Here is a 14,250-nt window from a genome sequence, read left to right on the forward strand (position 1 = left end):
AGTTATTCGTCCGTTCTAAAGCCCAGATATACTTCTTCACAGCAAGATGATATACATATAGTTTGAAATCAACGGTTTGTTTCAAAGTGTAAAAGGCTAAAGGAAGAATAGAAGATATTTACTTATTAAAAACTGGGTCTTTTTTTAAATTTTCATTGACGACAGAGTTTCAAAAAACCATGTAAAGGAAAACTTTCGGTTCATTTTCTGAAAGAGTTAATTCACAATGCATTTGAATCAAATAGTAAACTGATTTTATTTATTTATTTTTTTAATATATAATTTGGATATTTCTTCACAAACAATTACAGTAAAACTTCGATTGATCATTTCTCAAGGGACAATTATTTCAATACCTCCTAGAAGAGAGAAGTCCTCAGCACGGATAAACAAGAAGTTTGATCCTTCAGTAGTCCAAATGTAATGACATCTTTCGCATTTTCCCTCACCCGCACCTTAGTAGCTCGAACGTAAGTGACATCTTTCTTATTATTGTTCTCCACTGCGCAGTTTACGTTCGTTATGTCGGACTGATATGTAGATCCGTGCTGAAAATGTCTTTCTTTCAGGAGGTGTTGAATAGATACGGGGAAACGACGTTTGCGGGTCAACTTAAAATATCAAACAATGACATAAAATAATAAAGAAGCAATTAATTTGAAAATAAATAATTCGATAATTAGTTTAAAAAATTTAATTGAAAAATCATGTACTGACGGCAAACATTTTGACCATGGTTTTCATAGATTCATTTGTTGTTTGTTTCGTTAAAGGAATGTGTTATATTGTAAACACTACAAGTATAATAATATTGGATGGTGCGTTTTTTCACGCTTAGACGTAAAAATCAGTCGGAAGTAGTAACCTGGAAGTATTACGACGAATTTCAATCCCTATCGCCATCTGCGCTTTGCTTTACACGGACAACCAACCATACAAAATAAAGCATAAATAGAATATTTTAGACAAGTGGATTAGAAAGAGAAAAAAAAGACACAAGACAGAGTGAAATACAAGATGTATTCTGTATAATCATTCATTAGTTTTTACAACCCATTATTTACTTTTTATAGCAAATGTATACAAAATTATGTAAAACAGTGCAATTAGCACAAATGGAGAAAAAAGAAGAATTAACAACTGTATTCAATAACTATTACAATGTATAATAATAACAATTATGAAAAAGAAAAAAAAAATGGTGTAGACACTTATCCAGTGAATGGAATACATTTGACTGCTTGATTAACCCACACAGTGGGCTATATATATATATGGCTTCTTGTAAAAGAGCCGGTAGACACACACATACAAATGGCAGTGTGGTGGTACATCATATGTTTATTGAAGTAAAAAGTTTATTACAAAGAATTCGATGCTAAAACCGCTCCTGAGCTCTTGAAAAAAATTGAGAAAATAATAAACTGACTAACATATAGATAACTTAAGTTGTGCCTCTTGCAAAAGTTATGAGCAACTTGAAAATTAATTTCAAATGTGTCAGAACAAAAAACACTTGAAACATTCAATATTTTTTATTTTCAACCTTGTTTTCTTTATATTATATAATTATTAATTAATTATTTTGTTTTTTGATAGTTGTCAAATATAAATAATAAAAGTAAAATAAAATAGTTTTAAATTAAATAATTATACTATTATTTTAAACATATGAAGTATGCTTATTTTTATGTTAATTAAATATTTTGATTATCATTTTCCTTTGATAATAGCAAAAGTATTAAACATAAATGGTTATATTTTATTCATGTTTGTATATCTATACGAACTTTCAAATTACTTTATTGAAAAGTACATAATATTTCCTAATGATACTACTTAAAATAATTACCCTTATAACTATTTTGATAACATTCTAATTATCGTACAATTATTGGTAAATTTGAACAATAATCCTTGTTTCACATTAGAAATGGCATTGGGGTCCATTTACATTAATCAAAACAATAACTTAAATCTGTTGAAATTTGAGAAAAAATGCTGTCAAATATTGCTTAAATGTAGTTCTTAGTTATTGCCTTATTTTTAGTAATCTTTATTTAGCGTTTGCATTTTTGGTAGTTTTGGTTTGCAATAATTAAATGGTATTGCATTTTTCGTTTCCCAATTATATCAATAGACATTAATAAAAAACAATTAAAAAACATAATTGAAGAAAAAAGGGACAACAGCTTAAATAAATCTTAACTCGAAGAAAAGTTAAAAATTGAACAAAATTAAATTTAAAGCCAGTTAAATTTTTAAAGGAAAGGAATAATAATGCAAAACATTACATATTTTTTGTTAAAAACTTATTAAAATATAACGAAAAGTGCCAAAATAGACACTCAAAAAATTAACTTTGACATTCATAATTCTAACCATTAAATTAATTTTTTTTAATTACAAATTTAAAACAATTTCAAGTTTTTTTTTTTTAAATGAAAGATATTAACATGTACAAATAAAAACTACAAAGGACACAGAACTATTAGCAAGAATTTGCTTGTTAAACCTTCTTTAATAATACATTAAAACAACTTGGCTCTTGTTTTCTCTGCAATCTTGTGTTGCTTAGATACACTTATTCCAGTATTTCATTTTTTTAAAAAATATTTTGAGCATCATTTTTAAGAAAATCACTGTCAGCAGGGTCACGAATGCTAGTTTAAAGCATTTGTATTGTGGTGTGAAGCACATAACAGATTAAAATTTTGTTTGTAATAAATAAAACTTAGGAAACTTTAAATAAATTTTTAGTACTTACTTAAAACAATGTAGATATTTTAGTTTTATATCATATCTAAAACCGATAGTCACCGATAACAAAGAGGTAAAATCTCAATTATTTATGTTAAATAAAATATTTTTTGAATAAATTTTAGTTTGTTATGAATTATAATATGTCAATATATAATCATTATCAAAGGTTTATTCTAAAACTTAATTAATGCTAGAACAAGTTATTATTAAGGTATAGAACTGCAAAAAATGCACTGGTGAACAGAAGACTATAATGGAATTTGTAAAACTGTTTCGATAATTTAAAAATAGTATGTTAGCTGTTTCGATGTATTCAATAATTTAAATGGTATGTAAGTTGTTTAAATGTATTATATTCAACAAGTTATTTTGTATGTAAGTTATTTAAATATATTAAACAATTTAAGTAGTAAGTTTAAATTTAATCAATAATTGGAATAGTGTGTAAGTTATTTAAATGTATTCAATAATTTGAATAGTGTGTAAGTTATTTAAATGTATTCAATTATTTGAATAGTGTGTAAGTTATTTAAATGTATTCAATAATTTGAATCGTGTGCAAGTTATTTAAATGTACTCAATAATTTGAATAGTGTGTAAGTTATTTAAATGTATTCAATAATTTGAATACTGTGCAAGTCATTTAAATGTATTCAATAATTTGAAAATTAGTATGAGAATTGTCTCAGTAGGAAAAATTGAATCCTTCAATCAGAAAAGTAGAACAAACAAATTCCTGTCTATAATTGTCTACTGAAAACTTATGTCTCCCGTGAAGAAAAAAAAGTAATTTCAGCTGAAAATAATATGCACAAAACATGACACGTTTCTGACAATAAAAATACTTTTGCAAGAGACTTACATCACAATAAAAAAATGATTTAAAAAAACATGGTATATTGGCAGTGATACAGCTGATTATTTTGTTTCACTTGTTCCATACAAATAATGTATGCAGTTGATTACAATTATAACAAAAATGAGAACTAAAAGTGAAAAAATATTCATACAAATAAGAATCGGAGCGTCAAAACACAAATTAACAGATTTCACAACAAACTTAATATGAAAACTGGTAATAAACAGTCATAAATTGTTCAGTTTTTATGAACATGGCACGCATTGCATAGTGACAACACTTTTAATGAACTCATTGAAAATGAACAAATGGTTTTAATTAAAATGTATAAACGGAGAACGACTGAATTGAAATTCATAAGAAAAATTCGCAAACATTCTTTTTTAAATAATGTACTAAAACCATTTCTTCTTAAAAATGCTCCAAACAAATGGTAATATAAAATTTAGAAGAAAAAATTAAATGTTAACAGAATAAATTGTATTATTAGTCAAGTTCACTATTATTTAAAATAATTTTGAAGTAATTTATTTAACTTCAAGTAAACATAACTATAATTATATAAGTTAAATAAACTTACTTAAAAGAAACAATGTATAATTCTTTTTTATCATTTATATCTCAATGAATAATTAATTGCATGAAATTAGAGTAAGCATCAAATTCATTGATAAATTATATTAACATTGAAAAAAAATATTTATTTGCCATTTACAAGCATCCACTTTTATCAAAAAATAAATAAAACTAATTAATTAAGTCATAGTTAACATTTTTTAAAAAATTATCAATTCGGCAGTTAAAGAAATCTTAAACACAAAAATTTAATCATTATTTAAAACTTTCAATAAATGACTGCATTAATAAAATAAGTCAAGAAAATTTAAGAATGTTGGATATCTATATTTCAAAATTACTTAAATGCCATAAATATGATTTAGATGTGGTATAGTAAATGGCTGATGTAAATTTAGTTTAAAAAAAATTAAATATCTAACTAATAAATTAATTTTAAATAACAATACAAAAAAAAAAAGATGTATACAGCAATGAACTGAGTTTTTAGAAAATTTACCACTTACACAAATTAATCAACTCATAAATCACTGATGGATCAACTCATTGATCACTGAATATTCTGAAAATGAACACAATTTAATTATTACTTAGCTTATTTATTACCAGCTGAATTATTATTTACATAAAAAAATTTGTTATAAATAAATTTAAGAAAAAAAAACACAGCTTAAATTATTTAGCATATTTATTACTTACTAATACATTATTGAGATAATAATAAATCAGTTCATTCAGGATTGATTTAATACTGCATTAGAATGAAGTCTTACAAATATAGTTAAAAATGTTAAAAACCTACTTAAGACTCAAATTTTAAAACAACAATTAAGATTTCGTTTCATATTTCTTTTTTTAAAAAAATGGCTCCTATGGCACTTTAAAATGAAATATAATGCATCGATTATTCATACGATTTAGAATATTTGAAACAAAGCATCTGAAATGAATGACATCTAATTTAATGATAGCAGAAATTATACTTCCAAAACAAGAGCTTTGGCTCACTAAAAATTAAAAATCAGTTTTCCTTATATTTAAAATAGCAGAAATTATACTTCCAAAATGACAGCTTTGGTTCATTAAAAACTTTTCATTGAAAAGCTCGTATGACACGTTTTATTTGCTATTTACTTCAGTGCATAGTTTAATACTTATTTCAAACTAAGAGTGTTGGTCCCATTAAACGTTATAAATTATGATCATAATTATCCAGAGATAATTAAAAATATAATAAAGAAATAAGCTACAAATCTACATAAATAAGAATACAATAGCTTATGTTACTTTCTAAATACTTCCTTAAATTAAATACACAAAATTCTACTAATAAATGTAAAATAGTTTTGATAACTTACACATCTATAATTATGTGTTTTATGAAATGACGGCCTGCACTGAATACAGGACAATGAGTAAAAAAACGAATGACAAATATTGATAGAATCAGGAGAGAGAAAACACAATACACACAATAGCACACAAGTTCTAAAAACATCAATGCATACACATACATATGCCCAAAAACAGACTTATTTTTTTTGCAAAAACTATTCACATAAACTGAGGTCAGTTTTATCTACAACAGCAGCCTGTTTATGAGACCACAATACTTTTTTTGATACTAAGTTACATCATTCAAAACAAAGTTCGTTTCGTTACTTCAACAAATATGTGCATAAAGTGATACACTGTCTTGGATGTGATTTGTTGGGTTTTTTTAACAATGCTATTACAAGGCTAATGTACAAAAATAGTAGATATACAACTTCTGAATTTTACCTAAGAGTCAACAGTTTTTACCTTGTACTTTATTTTGACGATAGGCAGTGTTTGATGAATTATGTGAAGGCTGTAGATTCGAAGGTGAACGAGTCTTATCTCTCACGATTTTGAAAAAAAATCTGAATATATATATGTAGTACGTTTTATAGTAAAAAACAAACTAATTATTGTTGTGAAATTAAAATTTTGCATAAAAACATTGACCTTTTTAGAACAATATAAAAAAACTATTTTACATAAACACAAAAATATAAATATTTTGCAAAACTATTACTAACCTAATTAAACTGGATTTGAACAGTTTTGAATCTAATAGAGTCAACTTGTATTTGACCAGTTTTGAACTTAAATGAGGACGATTGACCGTGTAAAGCTAAGCACAGATGGCGCTAGTTGTTAAAACTCGCCGTAAGACTTCCAAATTACTACTTTCGATTGATTTTTACACACGCCTGAGCTCGAAAAAGCCCACCATCCAATATTATTATATTTGCAGAGTTTACATTATGCGTTCTTTCAATGAAACATACAAAGCTTACACTTAATTTATGGTATGATATTAATTTTCTTAAATTTGCTTTCGTCTCACGACTTGTTACAAATTACAGGAAGCGCTAATGAATGGTGAATTTACGCATACATTTAAACGCAAATCAAAATAATAAAACTTCCTAGAATATTAAACCTGTTTACACATCGCCTTGTAAGCATAACATTAGCGGAGGAATACACAGGAAGTTTCCTAAATTTAAGAAGCTTGTCATTGTTTACATTTGGTCAACCGTCCAATTCAACCAGACCCTAAAAGATCTAAAACTGGATTTAGTCTTTAATTTATAAATAACACTATTAAAAGAAGAAGAAAAAAATAATTATTTTACAAAACTCAATTTGTTTTTTTTAGCTTCAAATAAACGACCAAAAGTTTATTTTTTCTCCATATTTCAGACTTAAGTCACTTTCAATCTAAGCCTTTCATTTGATAAATTTAAGTTTGCTTCACATTTTAGTTTACAGCAAGGCCTGACTTACCCAACACCAAGACAACATTCTGATAACAAATTTTGACCTCTTCCAAATGTACAGAAGTAATAATTTTTACATTTAACTTTTGGCATAAATATATTTTCAGAATTCCAAATCACACAGACACATATATTTTTCAAACTAAATCATATACAATTTTTTTATCACCTTATAAATGTAGTATATAATCATAAAAATGTAAAATTTTCACAGCCAATTTTGATACAAGCCTATATTCAATAAGAAATAAATATATAATATATAAAAAAAATTAATAATATATTTTTTCTACAAATTCAGGTTATATATTTTAGTAAATTTCAATCATATGTTTCATAATTTTTTTCTTTTTGATTAAATATCAGGCAAGAGTAATTTATTAATATACTCTTCTTTTTTGTTTTCACCTTAAATATAATTATTTTTGAAAATGCCAGAGCATAGAATGATGAAAATTTTGAAGTTGCAATCATAGTTTTTTGAAAATATTATTCTAGAGCTTTTCTCCTGACCCCCTATTTAAAAATTATTTCACTATATTAAACAGGAATTTTGATTCTGTAGGTCACTGAAATTTAATATAATAAACTAAAATTTCTTTCTAAAAAAATAGCGCTTACCTAAATTTCATATCTCAGTAACAGTTAATTATAAAAAGTTCAATAAATTTTCGTTAATTTTAATCAGAAACTAAAAAAATTAATTAAAATACTAACCATTAGAAAACATTAATATCAGTTAGAAAATTTAAAGAGAAATTAGTCATGATTTGCCAAATTTATAAAAGGATGAACTTATTTAATGAACAGAAACTAGTAACACAAAACAGCTTACAAATTTTTAAAAAAAAATTGGAAGAAAACATTGGTAATTTGCTTTTAATTCTAACATATTCTTCCTTAATTAAAATTCTTACATTTATAAAGGCTTTTGGATTTTTCATTTGGTTCAGACAATATATTTAGTTTAAAAAAAAAATCCTAAGAAGAAAAAAGAAATAAAATTTCATTTTAGTCATCATTGAACATTTTTTATTTAGCGTAAATTATTTTGTATTCATCCTATTTTAAAGAAAAATTATATCCTAAAATAATGTAAATTTCCTTTGATTTAGTATAAATTATTCAGCATTCATCCTATTTTTAAGAAAAATTATATCCTAAAATAATGTTTAATTATGCTCACTAGTGTAGCAATGTGAAGATCTTAATTTGTTTCAGCACATATTTCTTAACAGCCAGACATTTAAGTAACAATTTAACTCACATACAATTTCAAATGAAAAATTTTTGGCGATTCTTACGGCAACTAATGCCATTAAATAAAACTATTTCAATGATCCCCTTAATTTTAAAACATTAATAATAAAAAGCCCTGTCATAATATCAATAAGCTATGTTGCAACAAAAAGTATTTTATTAAATAGTTATTCCACACAAAAAGCAAATAAATAAATTGAAGTAAATTTTTTTAAAACAGTAAATACTTCTTTCTACAAGTGTCATAAAACCTTCATTCTACGCCGCAAAATACACCAGTGCCGGCGTTTATCTATTAGAGCATCAAACTACATATTAGTGCATTTCTACAAATAGATCCTTTAGTGTAAGTCAGACCACTGATTTAAAAATGATTTAGATGGAGATGTTTTTCAAAAGGCACTCATCAGACGATTAACTTCTGTGAGTCACCTATGCAATCACTTTTTACGCAACACAAATCTTTCTGAACTCCGTCGCTCGGCCATCGTCGCTTCGAAAAACGCCATGAACAAGATTACTTCGGTATACTTTCTCGTGAATTCCGCAAACAAACACAGATGGACACAGAAGCTACAAAAATATAAATTACGCAGTTGGTATGATGCATCACTGAGACACCAACACAAAACAGTTAAGCGACATTTTTTTTGTGTTTAAAAAATTAAAACGAAAACGATGACGGCGAGGTTGTGACGCAAAACTTTTCCACTTAACATTTGTCAATCGTGGCACTTTATAGGTGGATGTTAGTAAATTAAAAAAAAATCCTTCGATAATGAAAAGCAATGATCTATAAGTCTTTGATGAATCATTTTCGTTTACGCTTTCCAGGTTTTGGAAGGATACCAGATTTGTTGAGAGCTTCGAGTGAGGACAATTGCAATAATTCAGGAGGTAGTCTAGAAAAAGGAATGACTTTCTCAGTGTTGGAAGGAATTTCGGCTTCTGAGACCCAAGAATCAGGTAAACTGAAAGAAAAAAAAATTTATGTCAGGCATATGAATGCTAAAATAGAAATCAAAATCAGCAAGATTGGTTATATCAAGAGCTGCTATGATTTTAACATTCAAAATTTTTTAATTTTTCATTAATTTTGAAATTTTTCAAATTTTTAATTCAATGAAAAAAAATTACAAATTTGTTAAACATGATAATTTAAAACTAGGAAAAACAAATTTATAACATATGTAGTTAAAAAAGTTAGCCAAGTGATTGATAAATAAAATTCTATAAACAAATAAAAAGAGAGATTTAAAAAAAATTTTTAAAATTATTCTATTAATAACGCATGTGATACACTTAGAAAGAAAAACTCAAAATATTTTTTTCCCCTCTATTCCTTATTTATTATCCAATAAATTAAAATTTCATTACTGTCAAAACTGAAAAAAAATTATTTTTAAAACAGCAATGCTCTTAATAATGTCAATAATATTTGTCCATATTCTTAAACAAGCATATTATATGTTTAGAAAATATTTCAAGAAAAATAGATTAAACATTAAATCTGAATATTTTTTTACTAAATAATCAAACCAAAGAATATGTGTAATTACAATGGATATTTCTTTATACAACATAAAAACATAATGGTCTAACAGTTTTCCATTATACTGGTGCATTCTTATTGGTCGGAAAATCACACGGTAGGATCCACTTTTCCCATATTATTTTTGATATTTGTTTGGTTGTCATCGGAAATTGATATAAGTATCCAAAATCTAAAGGTACTGTAAAGGCCAAAACCAGCACTGTTATTATTACGTTTTTCATTTTGTTTGTTTTCTAAATTAAGAGTTTAAGAAGATTATTTTTATTATTATTAGAATAACGTAATGCTACATTACATTTCAAGATTAAGTTATTTAAATCTTAGTAAGTGTTTTACAATTATTATCTTTTGATGAAAATTACATTAATATACTATTATGAACTACGGTTAAAGAGATTCGTTAAAGGATTTAGAACTTAACTTTCAGTTTCGTGCACAAAGTGATGAATGCAAAAATTATATTTAAAATACATCCATACATTTGGTAAGCAAAAATATTAAATGACAGTTGTGAATTCATCAAATTTGTTACAACAGTATACTTTTAATTATAAATGTTATTTCAAAAAAATGATTGCTAAGAAAAATGATTTATGTCCACTTATAGATGTTAGTACTAGTATCATAAGGGAAATATTTGGATGTGGAAAGTGGTGGGAAAAGTGTTCCCTTTAGCACATATATTTTTAGCTGAATAATTTAAACCGTTTTATGCATGGAAAATGCAATTATTGCAAAGCAATCACCAGGGTTGGTGAGCATCAGCGAGGAGGGGAATTAGCTCCTCAATCAAAACATAAGTTTATAAGCAAATAGTAGAGAATGTCTTACATGTCTCTGGGATCCCATCGAAGAAGATAAAACATTTTACCACTTTCTCCCATCCTTCTACCAATAATCTAAAGTAAGAGAAACAAATATTAGCAAACTAATCATTAGATATGATTTTTTTCATCCCCCCCTTAAAACAAAAAGCATATAAAAAATACAAAAAGCATATTAATTACAAGAATTCTTCATGTAATTCCTAGAGAATTGTGTTGAGTCACACATCTTTTTTTACACATTAAAAGTATGCTAAAAAAATTAGACAGAACATGCAAGTTATGCTGCATTTTAAAAATTCATTTCTATCTCAAAATATTAAAAAAAAACACCATATTCTATGAAGAAAAAATATCCGATTTGATTTTAATGAGCAAAAGTAAATTTTATTGGGGACAAAGTCGTAACACAAAAAGTTTAATTGTAATTGCATCTAATTTAGATCAATTAACAGTAGAACTAAAATAAGGGTTCAGTTATATAATTAATTAAAAAACTGCTTAACTTGTATTTTATACAAAAAAAAAAAGCTATCAAAATAATTTGAAGGGAAAACATTTATTTTTCATTCTTAATCTTATACAAAATTTGATGCAACTTCATTATTTTGAAAACAACCAAGTCATATATATAGCAAAAACATGGAACATATAAAGATTAATGAAAAGAAAAGAATAAAAATTATTAAAATAAGATATTTTTAAAAACAATTAAATGTTTTTTTCATCTATTTAAAAAAAATGATTAAAAACCAGAAAACAAAATAATGAAACGATATAATCTCTTCATCAGCTCACACGATCATATCTGCAAAAAGGAGTGCTTTCTAATATTGTATCAATATAGCCAAAGTATAATATATCAATACAATAGTGTGAAGAGCACTCACAAAAATTTAAACGAAAATCGAAACTCATTAAGTAAAAAATATATACAAAATTAAAACATATCAAGCAAAAAACAGAAAATAAAATATAAAGAAAATGCAGAACAAAACACAAAACCATAAAGCAAGCAGCGAATCCAAATGAACTTACATATACTGGAATATTTTAAGAATGATTTAATGATTAAAGATTACAAATTTTTATTCTTTCTTTTTCTAATAGTAATTTTTATTCTATTCTTTTCATTAAATCTTAAATATTTTCCATGTTTTCTCTATATTTTTAACATATTTAATGAGTTCTATATACTTGCAGATTTTGCTCTCTTTTATATTTATTGTTAAAATATATATATATATATATATTTATCTTCCATAACATTTCTTTTCTTTTTGAAAATAAAATGTAATCTAATTGACCGCAATCGGGGGAAATTAAAAATGTGTTGGCAAAGGTTTCAAAGAAATTTTAAACAATTTAATTTGGATTCAATTTTAGAAATCAAGTTGAATAGTTTAAACATTTAGATATCTTTCTTTTAATTTACAAATATATTTCAGTTAACAAGAGGAGTAGTAAAAATAATTTATTTCTTCATTTTTCTCTAACACTTTAATTTTTCCTCAGTTGTGGCCAACCTGGTGCAAAACAAAACATCCAAAGAAAATCAAATCATTGATTATTACTTTGAGGACTCTTACAGACTGTGTGATAACTATAAATATGACATCAAAATAATTGCAAAAATAAAGAAAAAATTGGGACATTTTAAAAAAATATCAGGACATTATTTCATGACCATATATATATTTACATATCAGATAACTTCTAAGAAAGGTAAATGACCAACTACAAAAGATTATATGAATTTGCATTGCTTAAATATAAAGCCAAAGTATAATAAAATAAGCTATTTTTTATTTCAGAATTACATTTGAAACAAAAAAAAAAAAAAACACTAACACTTTGAGCATTATTTTATTAATACAGCACTGAACATTTCATAACAATTTGCAATCAATATATCGAAAAGTTTAATAGCACAGTTGCATTAAAGAATAATAACTTGTATCAGTTAGTTAACATTCCCTCCATCAATACTTAAAGTTTGCAATCAAGCTCAAATGAAGTAATTTTAAAGATATGTTTAGATTATCTTGAAACAAAAACACAGCTAAATATTCTTTATAGAAAAGCTGTTTTCTAGATGATCTTTCAATTCACCGTTCAAAAATTCTTTGATATGATTACAGTAGTGTTGATTGGAATTGATCCGTTTAAAATTACATGAGAGACAAAACAATAATTATTAAATAATTATAGTCAATAATTGACTCCAAGAGATTTGTTACCGCATTTGACGAGATTAATAAATGGCCCTGGAATTCATCACTATGAAACTTTATTATAAAATTGAGTTCCTTTTTTAATATAATTCCCTAAAAAGTTTGAAATAATAAATCCTGCCATCCATCCATCCAATGGTAAGGACATAATGTATTTAATTGTATTGAACCATGTACTTAGTGGATGGTCCCTACCAATTCAATCCTGACTTCTACTACCATTAATTATTAAAATAAAAAGATTTGCGATCAAAAATTCAATTCTTATGATTTTTCAAATTAATTATCTTAAAGCCCTCACTTGTATTCATAAAAAAATAGAAGGTTCCAAAAATCAGAAAAACCACACAATTCATCATTAAAGATATCAGGACAAAAAATTACAAATCTGAATAAATAAACACAAAATATTTTTTATCAGAACAGCGACAAATCCAGAGTATATTATGGTTTCTGATATAGATAGTTGCTGATATTGATTTCTGTCTTCTGGCTATTAATCAAGAAGTTAAAATTATAAAAGTAGATGATAATATATATAGTTAGAAAAGTCATCCTGAAGTGGATAATAAAGTGAAAGGGTAAAATTTCACAACCACATACATTAATTTTAATTTATTCCAATATTTATGTAAGCAAAATACACGTACTGCATCAAATAATTAATCATTACATAGTTACTTGATTTTAAAATGATTCTTTAAAAAGGTTATTCTATTACTCATAAGAATAGAATTATTTAACATTATGTGTGTCATATAAAGGTTCATATATTTGGCTCATATAATAGATATACAGTGAAAATTCCAGGAAAGACCACCTCTATTTACGATCACTTTTGGGAGGTATGGAATTTCTTTTTCATAGACTTCTGAAGAAAACCTTTAAGAGAGACCATTAAAAACTCTCACAGCGACCAGGCAAAGATCTGCCCAAAATGTGGAAAAGGTCAAAATATCAACAAAAAAAAAAAAAATTTAACAAAACAAATAAGTAGATTAAAATGTATTCTAAATATTTGTGTGAGGCTCTTATTTAGAGTGTGTGAGGCTCTTATTTCTTTTTGAGAATACAACCTCATGTTGCAGTCAGAGTACACGAAAGACCACGCTATCAATGATTTATTTTTAGAGCTGAAAGTTAAGAAAAAAAAATTTCTTTCAGAAAAGCATCTCTTAACAAACCTCTTCTCATCTTTCAAAGCTACCTAATTTTAATGATATAAAATTAAATGCGAACTTAAACAAAAATCATAATTGTTTATTTATTCAAAATATCTTAATAATAATCACACAATTGGTACATTTGTTTCTGCACATAATTATATCAGTTGGTATCATTTTTATAAATGCTGAATTCATAGATCTGT

The 14,250-nt window shown here is 25.7% G+C and overlaps 1 protein-coding gene across 2 annotated transcripts in view; it reads right to left on the reverse strand.

Annotated features, from left to right (window-relative positions):
* Window positions 1-1,000: 1,000 nt before the first annotated feature.
* The window catches only part of LOC107439618 (zinc finger protein jing), a 198,764-nt gene continuing 185,514 nt past the window's right edge, over window positions 1,001-14,250 (reverse strand). For both annotated transcript variants that reach the window (XM_043046423.2, XM_016052278.4), the window contains exons 5-6: window positions 10,655-10,722; window positions 1,001-9,239 (exon numbers count right to left, since the gene is read on the reverse strand). In XM_043046423.2, the coding sequence (XP_042902357.1) occupies window positions 9,080-9,239; window positions 10,655-10,722 (228 nt within the window). In that variant the 3' untranslated portion in view covers window positions 1,001-9,079. The remainder of the gene's footprint in view (window positions 9,240-10,654; window positions 10,723-14,250) is intronic.

This window comes from Parasteatoda tepidariorum, chromosome 10 (assembly GCF_043381705.1).
Source record: "Parasteatoda tepidariorum isolate YZ-2023 chromosome 10, CAS_Ptep_4.0, whole genome shotgun sequence".
NCBI classification, from domain to species: domain Eukaryota; kingdom Metazoa; phylum Arthropoda; class Arachnida; order Araneae; family Theridiidae; genus Parasteatoda; species Parasteatoda tepidariorum.